This window comes from Coregonus clupeaformis, chromosome 31 (genome assembly GCF_020615455.1).
Source record: "Coregonus clupeaformis isolate EN_2021a chromosome 31, ASM2061545v1, whole genome shotgun sequence".
Lineage (NCBI taxonomy): Eukaryota > Metazoa > Chordata > Actinopteri > Salmoniformes > Salmonidae > Coregonus > Coregonus clupeaformis.
In genome coordinates, this window is record NC_059222.1 from 8,112,778 (window position 1) to 8,126,636 (window position 13,859).

At 43.7% G+C, this 13,859-nt stretch overlaps 1 protein-coding gene across 4 annotated transcripts in view; it reads right to left on the reverse strand.

Moving 5' to 3' along the window:
* The window catches only part of LOC121547026 (histone acetyltransferase p300-like), a 48,763-nt gene that overhangs the window by 26,665 nt on the left and 8,239 nt on the right, over positions 1–13,859 (reverse strand). For all 4 annotated transcript variants that reach the window (XM_045209766.1, XM_045209765.1, XM_045209764.1 and 1 more), the window contains exons 7-11: positions 13,148–13,253; positions 12,845–12,979; positions 3,883–4,000; positions 3,541–3,628; positions 2,966–3,043 (exon numbers count right to left, since the gene is read on the reverse strand). In XM_045209766.1, the coding sequence (XP_045065701.1) occupies positions 2,966–3,043; positions 3,541–3,628; positions 3,883–4,000; positions 12,845–12,979; positions 13,148–13,253 (525 nt within the window). The remainder of the gene's footprint in view (positions 1–2,965; positions 3,044–3,540; positions 3,629–3,882; positions 4,001–12,844; positions 12,980–13,147; positions 13,254–13,859) is intronic.

Sequence of the window (13,859 nt, forward strand, 5' to 3'; positions counted from 1 at the left end):
GGGTATTATGGTTGCTCAGTCGGTCATAGGAATGGGATTGAGTAATCGAGTACTCGAATGGTTGTCTAAACTCGATCTTTAACCAGAGATAACATTATTTTCAAATACTGTATAACTATTTGGTAGAAATTGCCTTGAAGACTGTGTTCATTTGCGGGACACAAAAAAATAAAGTAAGCCAAGCATCACACACACACACTTAAGCTCCCCAAATTCCCTATCTCACTCACTCGAGTTTCCGACCGCTCCCTCTACAGTAGTATGCGCCTACAGCGCCTACAGAAATAAATGCCTATAAAAACGTATCTAACTGATGGGATACATAGGCTACATTCCTTGCCAAATGACGACAGTTTTATCACAAATTCTAAATGGACTGGTTGACTGAAGTTGAGAAATGTGGGTGTTCCAACAACGAGCTGCAGTTTCGGAATAATTGCAACATTTTCCGCTTAGGCTACTTCGCAGTTATCACTACTTGCCAGTCAAAATTCATGCATTTTTTATTGCTTTTTGGTCTTAATTTAAAGGTTAGGCATAAGGTTAACAGTGTGGTTCTGGTTAGTTTTAAAATCAGATTTTAAGAAGCGAAATTTTAGAAACAGGCAGGGTTTATGACTTTGTGGCTGTGGTAACTAACGTTAGTGACGACCCTACTTTGCGAACTTCTAGTGGCATTTAGAATGGGTTAGCCTAGGCTATTACTCCCTTAAACAGACAGGTCCCACTCTGAAAATATGCAAAAACATTAGTTTGATAAAGACAGAGCGTATTTTCATCAGAATCATTAAGCCTAGGCCGACTCACCATACAGATGTCCTGGCCATAATTCATCCCCATGCAGTGTTCAATGTAGAATTGTTAATCCATTTAGAAAATCCCAAGGAACAGGCATAATAAACTAAATCAAATGTCTGTATATCAAAAAGAACAATTTTGGTTTGTAACCCTAAAAAAGTATTTCAACTTGCCAAATTGAGCCGTTTCAAATGATCACAGAATAACTGTTCCAGATGAGATATGCAAATCACGTCGCACAATTCTGTTCTATTTTATTCATTATATTACATCATGGTTTTTTCCCCTTCTATAAAATAGGTGTCTTGACTGTGATAAGGGTCAGGAAATAAGACTGTCTTGTCTGCTAAATTAACAAAACAGGGCTATGCCATTGCACTGCCGTAGGCTTCCTCAAGCGAGTGCAACACTGCGGAGGTTACTACTTTTTTGAAGATTGTGTTCGACGATATAATAACCCAGTTGATAACAGTTTCAATACATTTGACTTAATATATTATGAGGCAATTTAGCAATTAGGATTTGTTATCTGTAATGGTTGATAAATTAGGTATTGTTGCTCACTGTTGGCATATAGATAAATACGCAGTTTTTTTTCCAGTGTCGCCTTTGTTCTAAAAATAGCTTATTTCCCCCCTCATGAGAGTACTCAATCAAAAAAAGGTTAAATGCCCATCCCTAGTCAGGCCCTCAAAAATTAGCTGTCAAATACTTGCTTGGGAGAATCTCAATTGAATTTCCTTGATTCGTTGCATCCTCCTCTCCTTCTCAAAACCCATTGGATGAGAAGGTCAGAGATCCCTCCCCTCACCTTTTCCAATGGGTTTTTTATTTTATTTTTTTAGAAGGAGGCGAGAGGACGTGAGGAATGAAGGGGGCACAATTGAGATTCTCCCCTTGTTTCCTCACCTCCCTCTCATAGCACATTGGGGGAGAGGCAGGAAGGTTCCTCCCCTTGTGCTCCAACACACTTTCAAGAAGCAAGGAGTGGAGGAAACAAGAACAGAGGAAGCAAGAATGTGATGTCTAGTCACACACACACACAGCTTGAAGAGTTCACTGATTATAATGATTTCATTATTGTCAATGATGTTGACAGAACCCATTGTATTATATTATTGTAAGAAATGTTATGAACTATAAATATATAGAAATGCAGTTTATTTTTAATTCTTCTGGAAGGTTTAGCATGGCTATAAATGATAGAAAAATTGACTAAAGCACAAACAGACCTGGCTACTATGCATAACAAAAACATTTTGAATGACAGATGTTTTGTTGTTGCTAGGAGTTACGGTCTCATTGTGCCCATCTAGACTCTTCTTCCTGTAACTACACATGTGAAGCTGCAAGAAAATCATATAATCAACCCATTTTGAAATTTTGGCCCCGATGTCACACATTGGCCCCTTTATTTATAGAAATACCCATATACAGTAGTCACGATAACGGATGAAAACTCTTGGGTAGTAGAAGGGTCAACATTTGACCATGAGGTATTCCAAGACAGGTGAACAATAGGTTGAGACTTCCACTGCGCTAGAGTCTGAACACCATTTGTTGTTGATAGACATTCCCCTCCCCCTCTGGATTTCCTTTAATTAAATGTAGTGTCCGCTCGGTGAACGGAGAATCCATCAAGTTGGATAGCCATGGGGGGCATCTTGTCCGAAAGCCATGTTTCAGAAAAACAGAGTATTGCAGTTACAAGAGTCCTGTTGATAGCAAATCCGCGATCGAAAGTCATCCATCTTATTATCAAGTGACTATTGGCCAATAGAATGGAGGGAAGTGGTGGCCGGTTTTCCCTTTGCCTCACCAGGACACCGCTTTCCTGCCTCTTTTTCACCTGCGTTTCCTCTTGGGTAGCCCAAAGACTGGGTCGGAGGGACACAAAGAACCCAGGACAGATGAGTCGATGTCGGAATTGAAGTTAGTAACTGACGATCTGATGTCCAAAAGTTATTGTCAATCATAAGAAATGATAGCGGATACATTTCATAAAGAAGTAAAGATAAAACGCCAAAAGAATCACAAAATAGCAAAGTTGTTTCGGAGCTCACAAGTAAGCAACCATACAGTAGTGCCATCTTAAAACTACTAAAATCAGCCCAATAATGTTACGCCTCTGTGTGGCGACCCCCCTCTCCTGTCCCCATGGACTCACCTGCCGGGTTCTGCATCCTAGTCACCATCTGGTTGGGTCCACCGGGCCGCACCAGAGAGGGGTCAGGGAGGGGACCATCTGTAGGAGTGGAGAGACAAGAAGATGAAGGAGAGAGATAGGATGTCTTGCCATTATCGCACTATAAAACAGGGGTAGGCAACTAGATTCAGCAGCGGGCCGATTTTGGTTCGAGCGGTTGGTCAGGGGGACATAATTATACAAATTTGTACCCAGCAAATTGACCACAAGTACGTCCAAAAAGAGAGTGTATTTGAAAATAACAATTTTACACCTTGATTACATTGAGACACGGTCACGTCTCTTTTTATTTGTAGAAATACTTGGGAACAGATTTCCTGAATTAAACTATTTTAGCTGAATTCTAGGTGATTTACAGTCTTTTTTGTCCCAAAACTGTTCTGTAATATTACATGTGTGTCCTGTCCACTCAGTACGTGGCAGTCCTGTGGGTGGAAGTGGCTGTATCTGGCCCAGAACCATGCCCAGAGACCCAAAGCCTCTAGGAGACATGCCAGGGGGCATGCCAGGCCCAGGCTGAGTAGGCATCAACATACCCTGCTTTTGGAGCCGCGTCCGCCTCTTCTCCTCCAACTCCTTTTGGATCTTATAGATCTTCTCAGCCAACAGGTGGTAGTACTCCGCCTGGGAGGAGGAGAGGGGGAACGAGAAATTTAGAAAACGTGAAGGAGACAGTGAGGTGAATGAAGATTACGGAGAGGATGATGGAAGAAGGGAAATTGTGTAAGGGAGAGAGGGGGAAATTAGAACATAGGAATAGAAAAATACACAAAAGAGACAAGTTTAGTTATATTCCAGACAGTTGTACTGTCTTACATTTGTCCCCATCTCAACAGAAATTCAATAAAAGAGCATCTTCACTCAATGTAGCGGCTTACCCTACTGTTGGCAGACTCATACATGTCCCCCTCCACCTTCCTAGCGTACGCCACCAGGTTCTCCATCCGCCTGTCCTTCAGAGCAGCAGGGTCGGGGGTCGGGAAGATGGCTTGCACACTACACACAAAGAAACAAGAGACATTAGGGAAACTGGGGGGGGATATGTGAACGAGAATACGATGTAAAGCAAATTTCAGTGAACACAAACCTGTTTTGTTAACTTTGATTTTGTTCCATTGAGATAATCCTTTAACAAGAAAGTTAGAGGAGATGCAGCAGTGAAGTGTGTCGCAAGCGGACTGAATCACAGCTAGCTAGCGGTGTCTGAGCTGCTTGACAGTGGTGAATGTGGTCAGTGTGTTATTCTATAGTTCTACGCTGCATGAAATCTCAGAGGATGTGAGTTTACTATGAAACGGTGTGGCCTGTTCATGCCAATTGCCAGGCTCCCTCAAAACTTGACTGTGGCATTGTGTTGTGTGACAAAACTGCACATTTTAGAGTGTCCTTTTATTGTCCCCAGCACAAGGTGCACCTGTGTAATGATCATGCTGTTTAATCAGCTTCTTGTCAGGTGGATGGATTATCTTGGCAAAGGGGAAACGCTCACGAACAGGGATGTAAAAAAAAATATTGAAGAAATATGCTTTTTGTGCGTGCGGAAAATGTCTGGGATCTTTTATTTCAGCTCATGAAACATGGTACCAACGCTTTACATGTTGCGTTTATATTTTTGTTCAGTGTATTGACTATTTGTCTAGCAACTACATTTTCCATGTTCTTACAGCATACACATCTATGACATGAAATAGCATTAGCTGCATTAAAACAGAAGCAACCTTTTGGCTTGTATACAACTAATTGAACCAAATTGAAAGGAAGAAACTCCTAAAATCAACAAACCAAGTTTAACCTCTTAAGGATCGGACCCTTTTTTTCAATTTTCGCCTAAAATGACATACCCAAATCTAACTGCCTGTAGCTCAAGACCTGAAGCAAGGATATGCATATTATTGATACCATTTGAAAGGAAACACTGAAGTTTGTGGAAATGTGAAATTTATGTAGGAGAATATAACACATTAGATATGGTAAAAGATAATACAAACAAAAAAACATGTGTTTTCTAATTTTTTTTGTTCCATCATCTTTGAAATGCAAGAGAAAGGCCACAATATAACATTGAAGTTCAGGCGCAATTTAGATTTTGGCTACTAGATGGCAGCAATCTGTGTGCAAAGTTTCAGATTGATCCAGTGAAGCATTGCAATGCTGGACTATTTTGTATCAAGTCTGCCCAAATGTGCCGATTTAGTCAATTGATACTTTTTCAAGTACATAACTATAGAGAACATGCAAAAATGATATGGTAATACAAAATGTAAGTTTACACACTCCCAGGAATGTCATACACGATGGATCATTAGCTTATACACTAACTTTCACACATCTAGAAGGCCGGGCGGGGTGGGTGTGGAGCCAGAGACAGCAGGGGTTCAAACTGTAGAACCCAGCTCCTACATTTGAATATAAAAAATGATTTTATCAAACAAAACTATGCTACATTTTATCTCTGGGACCCTCAGGATGACAAATCAGAGCAAGATTACGGAATGCAAGTACATTACCTTCAGAGGTGAATGTATCAAACCAGTTGCCGTGATACGTTTTTTTGTTGTTGTGCACTCTCAAACAATAGCATGGTATTTTTTCACTGTAATAGCTACTATAAATTGGACAGTGCAGTTTGATAAACAATAATTTAAGCTTTCTGCCCATATAAGACAAGTCTATGTCCTGGAAAGTTTGCTGTTACTTACAACAGTCATGCTAATCACATTAGCGCACGTTAGCTCAACCGTCCCGTATACGGGACACCGATCCCGTAGAGGGTAACAGGATGTCTCTATTTCCCCCTGAATTAGGGACCCCTTCAGGCTTACAAGCGCCAGTATTTCCCGTAGAATTATTTTCAGCAGAGGTGGCAAAGTTAGCGTTGGGCGTGGCCAATGGCATGAACTTCCGACCAAAGAATGTAGAGGCCCTCTTGGCCGCTGAGACAGTGTTTCCCTATTAAAGCTAATTTCTTGCAATTCTACACATTTTGCCATGGCTTATGCAGTGTTCTTATGCTATGAGTGACTCAAATATTACAACAAAATCAATGGGGTCCCCATGCTATGACATTTTATGAATTTTATATACTCCCTGACAGTCTAGTTTTTATTTTCCGGTGATTGTTAGTTCTCAAAGATGATCTTATTTGAAAATGTATAGCTCCTTTATATCTGGTTTTAGTCATTTAAAATGTACACTGAAAATGTTGCCGAAAAGTATATTTTTTAAATCAATAAAATTAGACCACTGGCGTAACGCAGTTTCCCTGGAACCCCCTGTACTTTACCGGTTGTCCGTGCAGTTTGTCCTTTCGGCGGTAGGAATGTGACAATATATCCACAGGAAAGTACAATTAAAGTTTTCAAAGAGCGGCTAGTGCGTTCAGATTTCTATCACCTGAAGCATGCGCACAAGATAAAAAATACCAGCACAAGATGCACGCATCCTTGCAGAGCTCGTGCACGTGTTACATGGTTCTGCGCAGGCATCAGGTGACAGAAAACGCAACACACCACCAGCACACATTCCTAGCGGCAAAAGAACCAACCGCACAGACAACCAGTAAAGTATGTTAAAATATAATTTTACTCAACATTCTTGCTTGTAGAGGTCGAGAGGGGAAACTTTTCGATTCAAAAAATGCTAATTTCTGCCCAATGTAGAATTCAATGCAATTCAATGTCAGGTTTCCAGGCAAGCTCTCTCCCAGCTTAGATAGAAAGTCTGTAAAACCAGTCTATTCCTGGCAAATAATACAGTCGGTCAACCCTCAAAACACTAGCTTGCTAGTTTCATTCTGCAGTGAGTGTACCATCTATAGCTATATACTGTATTTAGCTGCTATTTATAAACCTTATAAAAATTATACATCAAACAGCCTATCAATTAGGAACAAAGTAGTCTGCTTGAGGATAAATTCAGCCGCTAGATATGTTGAACTCAGCGGGTTGTCTGGCTAATAGCCTAAACAACTGGGCTGCATGGTCTCCTGAAGTACTCCTTTTTTGGACAGTTTTCACCACAGCCTGTAGGTCAACCTGGTCTTGAATGATGCATGCCAAGACAATGCACTCGGAAAGTATTCAGACCCCTTCACTTTATTACGTTACAGCCTTATTCTAAAATGGATTTTAGAAACTAATATTCCTCAATACCCCATAATGACAGAGCAAAAACAGGTTTTTAGAAATGTTAGCAAATGTATTAAATAAAAAACAAACAATCACTTTTACATAAGTATTCAGACTCTTTACTCACTACTTTGTTGAAGCACCTTTCACTGCGATTACAGCCTCAAGTCTTCTTGGGTATGACGCTACAAGCTCGGCACACCTGTATTTGGGGAGTTTCTCCCATTCTTCTCTGCAGATCCTCTCAAGCTCTGTCAGGTTGGATGGGGAGCGTCGCTGCACAGCTATTTTCAGGTGTCTCCAGAGATGTTCGACCGGGTTCAAGTCCGGTCTCTGGCTGGGCCACTCAAGGACATTCAGAGACTTGTCCCGAAGCCACTCCTGCGTTGTCTTGTTGTGTGCTTAGGGTCGTTGTCCTGTTGGAAGGTGAACCTTTGCCCCAGTCTGAGGTCGTGAGCAGGTTTTCATCAAGGATCTCTGTACTTTGCTCCGTTCATCTTTCCCTCGATCCTGACTAGTCTCCCAATCCCTGCCGCTGAAAAACCTCCCCCAGCATGCTGCCACCACCATGCTTCACCGTAGGGATGGTGCCAGGTTTCCTCCAGACGTGACGCTTGGCATTCAGGCCAAAGAGTTCAATCTTGGTTTCATCAGACCAGAGAATCTTGTTTCTCATGGTCTGAGAGTCCTTTAGGTGCCTTTTGGCAAACTCCAAGCGGGCTGTCATGTGCCTTTTACTGAGGAGTGGCTTCCATCTGGCATCTCTACCATAAAGGCCTGACTGGTGGAGTGCTGCAGAGATGGTTGTCCTTTTGGAAGGTTCTCCCATCTCCACAGAGGAACTCTGGAGCTCTGTCAGAGTGACCATCGGGTTCTTGGTCACCTCCCTGACCAAGACCCTTCTCCCTCGATTGCTCAGTTTGGCCAGGCATGCCAGCTCTAGGAAGAGTCTTGGTGGTTCTAAACTTCTTCCCTTTAAGAATGATGGAGGCCACTGTGTTCTTGGGGACCTTCAATGCTGCAGACATTTTTTGGTACCCTTCTTGGCTTGGTTTTTGCTTTGACATGCACTGTCAACTGTGGGACCTTATATAGATAGGTGTGTAACTTCCCAAATCCTGTCCAATCAATTGAATTTACCACAGGTGGACTCCAATCAAGTTGTAGAAACATCAAAGATGCTCAATGGAAACAGGATGCACCTGAGCTCAACTTTGAGACTCATAGCAAAGGGTCTGAATACTTATGTAAATAAGGTATTTATGTTTTTATTTTTTATAAATCTGCCAACATTTCTAAAAACCTGTTATTGCTTTGTCATTATGGGGTATTGTGTGTAGATTGATGAGGGAAATGTTTAATTTAATCCAATTTAGAATAAGGCTGTAACGTAACAAAATGTGTAAGTCAAGGGGTCTGAATACTTTCCAAATGCACTGTATACCAGAGATAAGGGACTGTTGATATTGCAACCGCACAACTCAAACGCCGGTTCACCAGTATGAACGAAATCGCAAAGCACTTTTTTGGTTCAAGCCCTCAATAATCTGTTTGCATCCAGACTACCTGTCCCCAGAGCTTCCTATACAGTTAATCTCTTTCTGTAACGTGTTGAGGCCGACAATTAAGGAGAATGAGAGGCTCAATTAATGATGTTGCAGAAATGCTGTATTTGAAACACCAATCCCTTCTGCCCAGTTTCCCTGATGTTGCTATGGCAATCAAGACGTTTTTACCATCCCTGTAACTGTCCCTTCTGCCACGAGGCTACCTCATTATTTGAGGTAGCTGACAGACATGGACGCTCTGCTTCTAGCTCCTAAGCAACTTTGCAATATTTTGTTTTTTTGTGTGTTATTTCTTACATTATTAGCCCAGAACGTTTTTTTGTGTTATTACATACAGCCGGAAATAACTTTTGGATATCAGAGAGGCGGTAACTCACCAGCATTACGACCAGGAATACGACTTTCCCGAAATTGGATCCTTTGTTCCCCAGGGCAATTTAACTTATCCCAGAGGCTGCTCTAAGATGGCGCCGGTGGAGAAGAGGTATTCAGAGTGGCCTGCTGGTTCGACTCAGGAGGCGTGCACACCATCCACCACTTCCGAGTATATTACTCGCTAATGTTCAGTCTCTGGATAATAAAGTAGATGAGCTCAGGGCGAGGATCTCCTTCCAGAGAGACATGAGGGCCTGTAACATACTGTTTCACTAAATCATGGCTCTCTCGGGATATACTGTCCCCGTCCATACAGCCAGCTGGGTTCTCAGTACATCGCGCAGACAGGAATAAAGAACTCTTCGGGAAGAAGAAAGGCGGTGGCGTATGTTTCATGATTAACTACTCATGGTGTGATTGTGATAACATACAGAAATTCAAGTCCTTTTGTTCACCCGACCTAGAATACCTCAAATGCCGACCGTATTACCTCCCAAGAGAACGCTCTTCGGTTAATCACAGCCGTGTATATACCCCCTCAAGCAGATACCACAACGGTCCTCAATGAACTACACTTGACTTCATGCAAACTGGAAAACACATGAGGCCGCATTTATTGTAGCTGGGGATTTTAACAAAGCCAATTTGAGGAAAACGCTACAGTTCTATCAACACTGGTAAAACATTCGACCACTGCTACTACCCCTTTCGAAATGCCTACAAGGTCCTCCCCGCCCTCCCTTCGGCAAATCAGATCACGACTCCATTTTTCTCCTCCCTTCCTACAGGCAGAAACTAAAAACAGGAAGTATCCCTGCTAAGGTCTATTCAACGCTGGTCTGACCAATCAGAATCCATGCGTGAAGATTTTTTTGATCATGCAGACTGGGATATGTTCTGGGTAGCCTCTGAGAATAACATCGACGAATACGGTGACTCAATTAATCAGGAAGTGTATAGAGGATGTTGTTCCCACTGTAATAATAATAATAAGACTATTAAAACTTACCCAAACCAAAAACCGTGGATAGATGGCTGCATTAGCGCAAAACTGAAAGCATGAACCACGGCAAGGTGACTCAGAATATCGTTGAATACAAACAGTGGTTATTCCCTCCGTAAGGCAATCAAACAGGCAAAACGTCAGTACAGAGACAAAGTGGAGACACAATTCAACGGCTCAGACACAAGACGCATGTTGCAGGATCTACAGACAATCACGGATTACAAAGGGAAAGCCAGCCACGTCGCGGACACCGAGGTCTTGCCCCCTGACAGGCTAAACACCTTCTTCACCCGCTTTGAGGATAACACAGTGCCACCGACGCGGCCGGTCCCAAGGACTGTGGGCTCTCGATCACCGTGGCCGACATGAGTAAGACATTTAAGCGTGTTATACCTCACAAAGCTGCCGGCCCAGACGGCATCCCTAGCCGCGTCCTCAGAGCATGCGCAGACCAGCTGGCTGGAGTGTTCACAGACATATTCAATCTCTCCCTATCCCAGTCTGCTGTCCCCACTTACTTCAAGATGTCCACCATTGTTCCTGTACCCAAGAAAGCAAAGGTAACTGAACTAAATTACTATCGCCCCGTAGCACTCACTTGTCATCATGAAGTGCTTTGAGAGACTAGTCAAGGATCATATCACCTCCACCTTACCTGACACCCTAGACCCACTGCAATTTGCATACCACCCCAATAGATCCACAGACAATGCAATCGCCATCGCACTGCCCTATCACATCTGGGACAAGAGGTATACCTATATAATAATGCTGTTAATTCAAGGTCCTCAGCCTTCAACACCAGTGGCGCAGTGGTCTAAGGCACTGCATCACAGTGCTAGCTGTGCCACTAGAGATCCTGGTTCGAATCCAGGCTCTGTCGTAGCCGGCCGCGACCGGGAGACCCATGGGGCGGCGCACAATTGGCCCAGCATCGTCCAGGGTAGGGGAGGGAACGGCCGGCAGGGGATGTAGCTCAGTTGGTAGAGCATGGCGTTTGCAATGCCAGGGTTGTGGGTTCGATAAAAATAATGTATGTGCTAACTGTAAGTCGCTCTGGATAAGAGCGTCTGCTAAATGACTAAAATGTAAATGTAATAGTACCCTCCAAGCTCATCATTAAGCTTGGGGCCCTGGGTCTGAACCCCGCCCTGTGCAACTGGGTCCTGGACTTCCTGACAGGCCGCCACCAGGTGGTGAAGGTAGGAAACAACACCACTTAGCTGATCCTCAACACAGTGGCCCCACAAGGGTGCGAGCTCAGCCCCCTCCTGTACTCCCTGTTCACCCATGACTGCGTGGCTACGCACGCCTCCAACTCAATCATCAAGCTTGCAGATGACACAACAGTAGCAGGCCTGATCACCAACAATGATGAGACAGCCTACAGGGAGGTGGTGAGGGCCCTGGCGGAGTGGTGGCAGGAAAATAACCTCTCCAACAAAACGAAGGAGCTGATCGTGGACTTCAGGAAACAGCAGAGGGAGCACGCCTCTATCCACATGGATGGGACCACAGTGGAGAAGGTGAAAAAGCTTAAAGTTCCTCGGCGTACACATCACTGACAATCTGAAATGGTCCACCCACACAGACAGTGTGGTGAAGGCGGCACAACAGTGCCTCTTCAACCTCAGGAGGCTGAAGAAATTTGGCTTGGCACCTAAAACCGTCACAAACTTTTACAGATGCACAATTGAGAGCATCCTGTTGGGCTGTATCATCGCCTGGTACGGCAACTGCACCTCAACCACAGGGCTCTCCAGAGGATGTTGTGGTCTGCCCAACGCATCACCGGGGACAAACTACCCGCCCTCCAGGACAACTACAGCACCTGATGTCACAGGAAGGCCAAAAAGATCAAGGACATCAACCACCCGAGCCACAGCCTGTTCACCCCGCTAACATCCAGAAGGCGAAGTCAGTACAGGTGCATCAAAGCTGGGACTGAGAGACTGAAAAACAGCTTACATCTCAAGGCCATCAGACTGTTAAATAGCCATCACTAGCCAGATACCACCCGGTTACTCAACACTGCACCTTAGAGGCCGCTGCCCTATATACATAGACATGGAATCACTGGTCACTTTAATAAATGTTTACATACTGCTTTCCTCATTTCATATGTATATAAACTGTATTCTATTCTACTGTATTTTAGTCAATGCCACTCCGACATTGCTCGTCTTAATATTTATATATTTCTTAATTCCATTCTTTTACTTTTAGATTTGTGTGTATTGTGAATTGTTGGTTACTACTGCACTGTTGGAGCTAGGAACGCAAGCATTTCGCTACACCCGCAATAACATCTGCTAAATATGTGTATGTGACCAATAAAATGTGATTTACCTAAGAAGCATTAGGCTCTCGCTCTGATATGCGCTTTTGAACACCTGGGTAAGCTCCACTCACTGGACTGGCACCGTAGTAGCCTTGACAACGGCATTTGTTCACCGATATGCCCTTATACTTTCAAATCAGTTTCATTTCTTTTTCAAGGTCTGAGGCACTTTTTCAGTCACATTCCTGAAGCCCAAGAAACAAACACTTAGCTTCCTAGTACATATGGAAATTAAAAACATTAATGAATGACTTTGAGGGTTACTGTCAAAAATGATGTATTAAAAGTATTTTTTTTTAAATGGACATCCATGACAGGCACATGGGCCCCCATGACTGCTGCGGGGGTGTCCAGTATGTCAGTGTATAAGACGTGGTGTTTTTAGGCTGTATTGTCCCTCCCTCCCGGCTCATGGTCACTTACAGTTTGTGCACCAAGTGGTTCCTCAGGTCCTGGGTGATGTCCTCATGCCAGCTCTTCCTCATACCCGCTGCAGAGGGTGGTGTCGCCGTGGGCATGGAGCCCATGTTACCCGTCCCGCCCGCATCGTTCATCAGACTAGAACACACAGAGAGAACACAAAGTTTGCGCCTGCCCGAAGTGTCAGATGGGATTTGCAGTTCTGGGACAATTCTATTGGTTCCATTGCACCAGGCATGCTCAATCAAGTGCAGGTAGAAGTATTTAAAAGAAAGCAAATAATTTGAAGGCAGGTCTGCTACTCACCCCTGGGAGTTCATGTTGAGGTGTAGCATGGTGTCCTGCAGCAGGCTGGTCTGCTGGTTCTGGGGTGAAACACCCACTCCTCCATTCACCCCCATTGGGTTACCCCCTGACAGGTTGAAAGAAACATTATCACACACCAGGGTTCTCCCCAAATAATATTTAACATGACCTTTTGTTTGTGGTTCTGATAATACAAAATTAAAAACAGTAGTTAGAAGTCAATGATTGAAATTACTCCCACCACACGTTTTATTTTCAAATTTACCTTTATTTAACTAGGCAAGTCAGTTAAGAACAAATTCTTATTTACAATGACGGCCTACACCGGCCAAACCCGGACGACGCTGAGCCAATTGTGCGCCGCCCTATGGGACTCCCAATCACAGCCGGTTGTGATACAGCCTGTAATCGAACCAGGGGGTCTGTAGTGACGCCTCAAGCACTGAGATGCAGTGCCTTAGACTGCTGCGCCACTCAGGAGCCCAATGACTTGAAAGAAGGTCGACTTCACCAAAATGTTGACAAATAAAACGTGCAGAGGTAAACATCTGTGTGTGTGTGTGTGTTGGAGTAATTCCCATTAAAGTGGACAAAAGGGGGAGGTTTCAGTCAGGGAAAGCAGCAGTGTAACCTTACTATTATGGAGAGACTGGTTACAGCTTCAAAACCCAAGAGGAACATGCACACTGCTGGTGTAGTACATCAATTATTT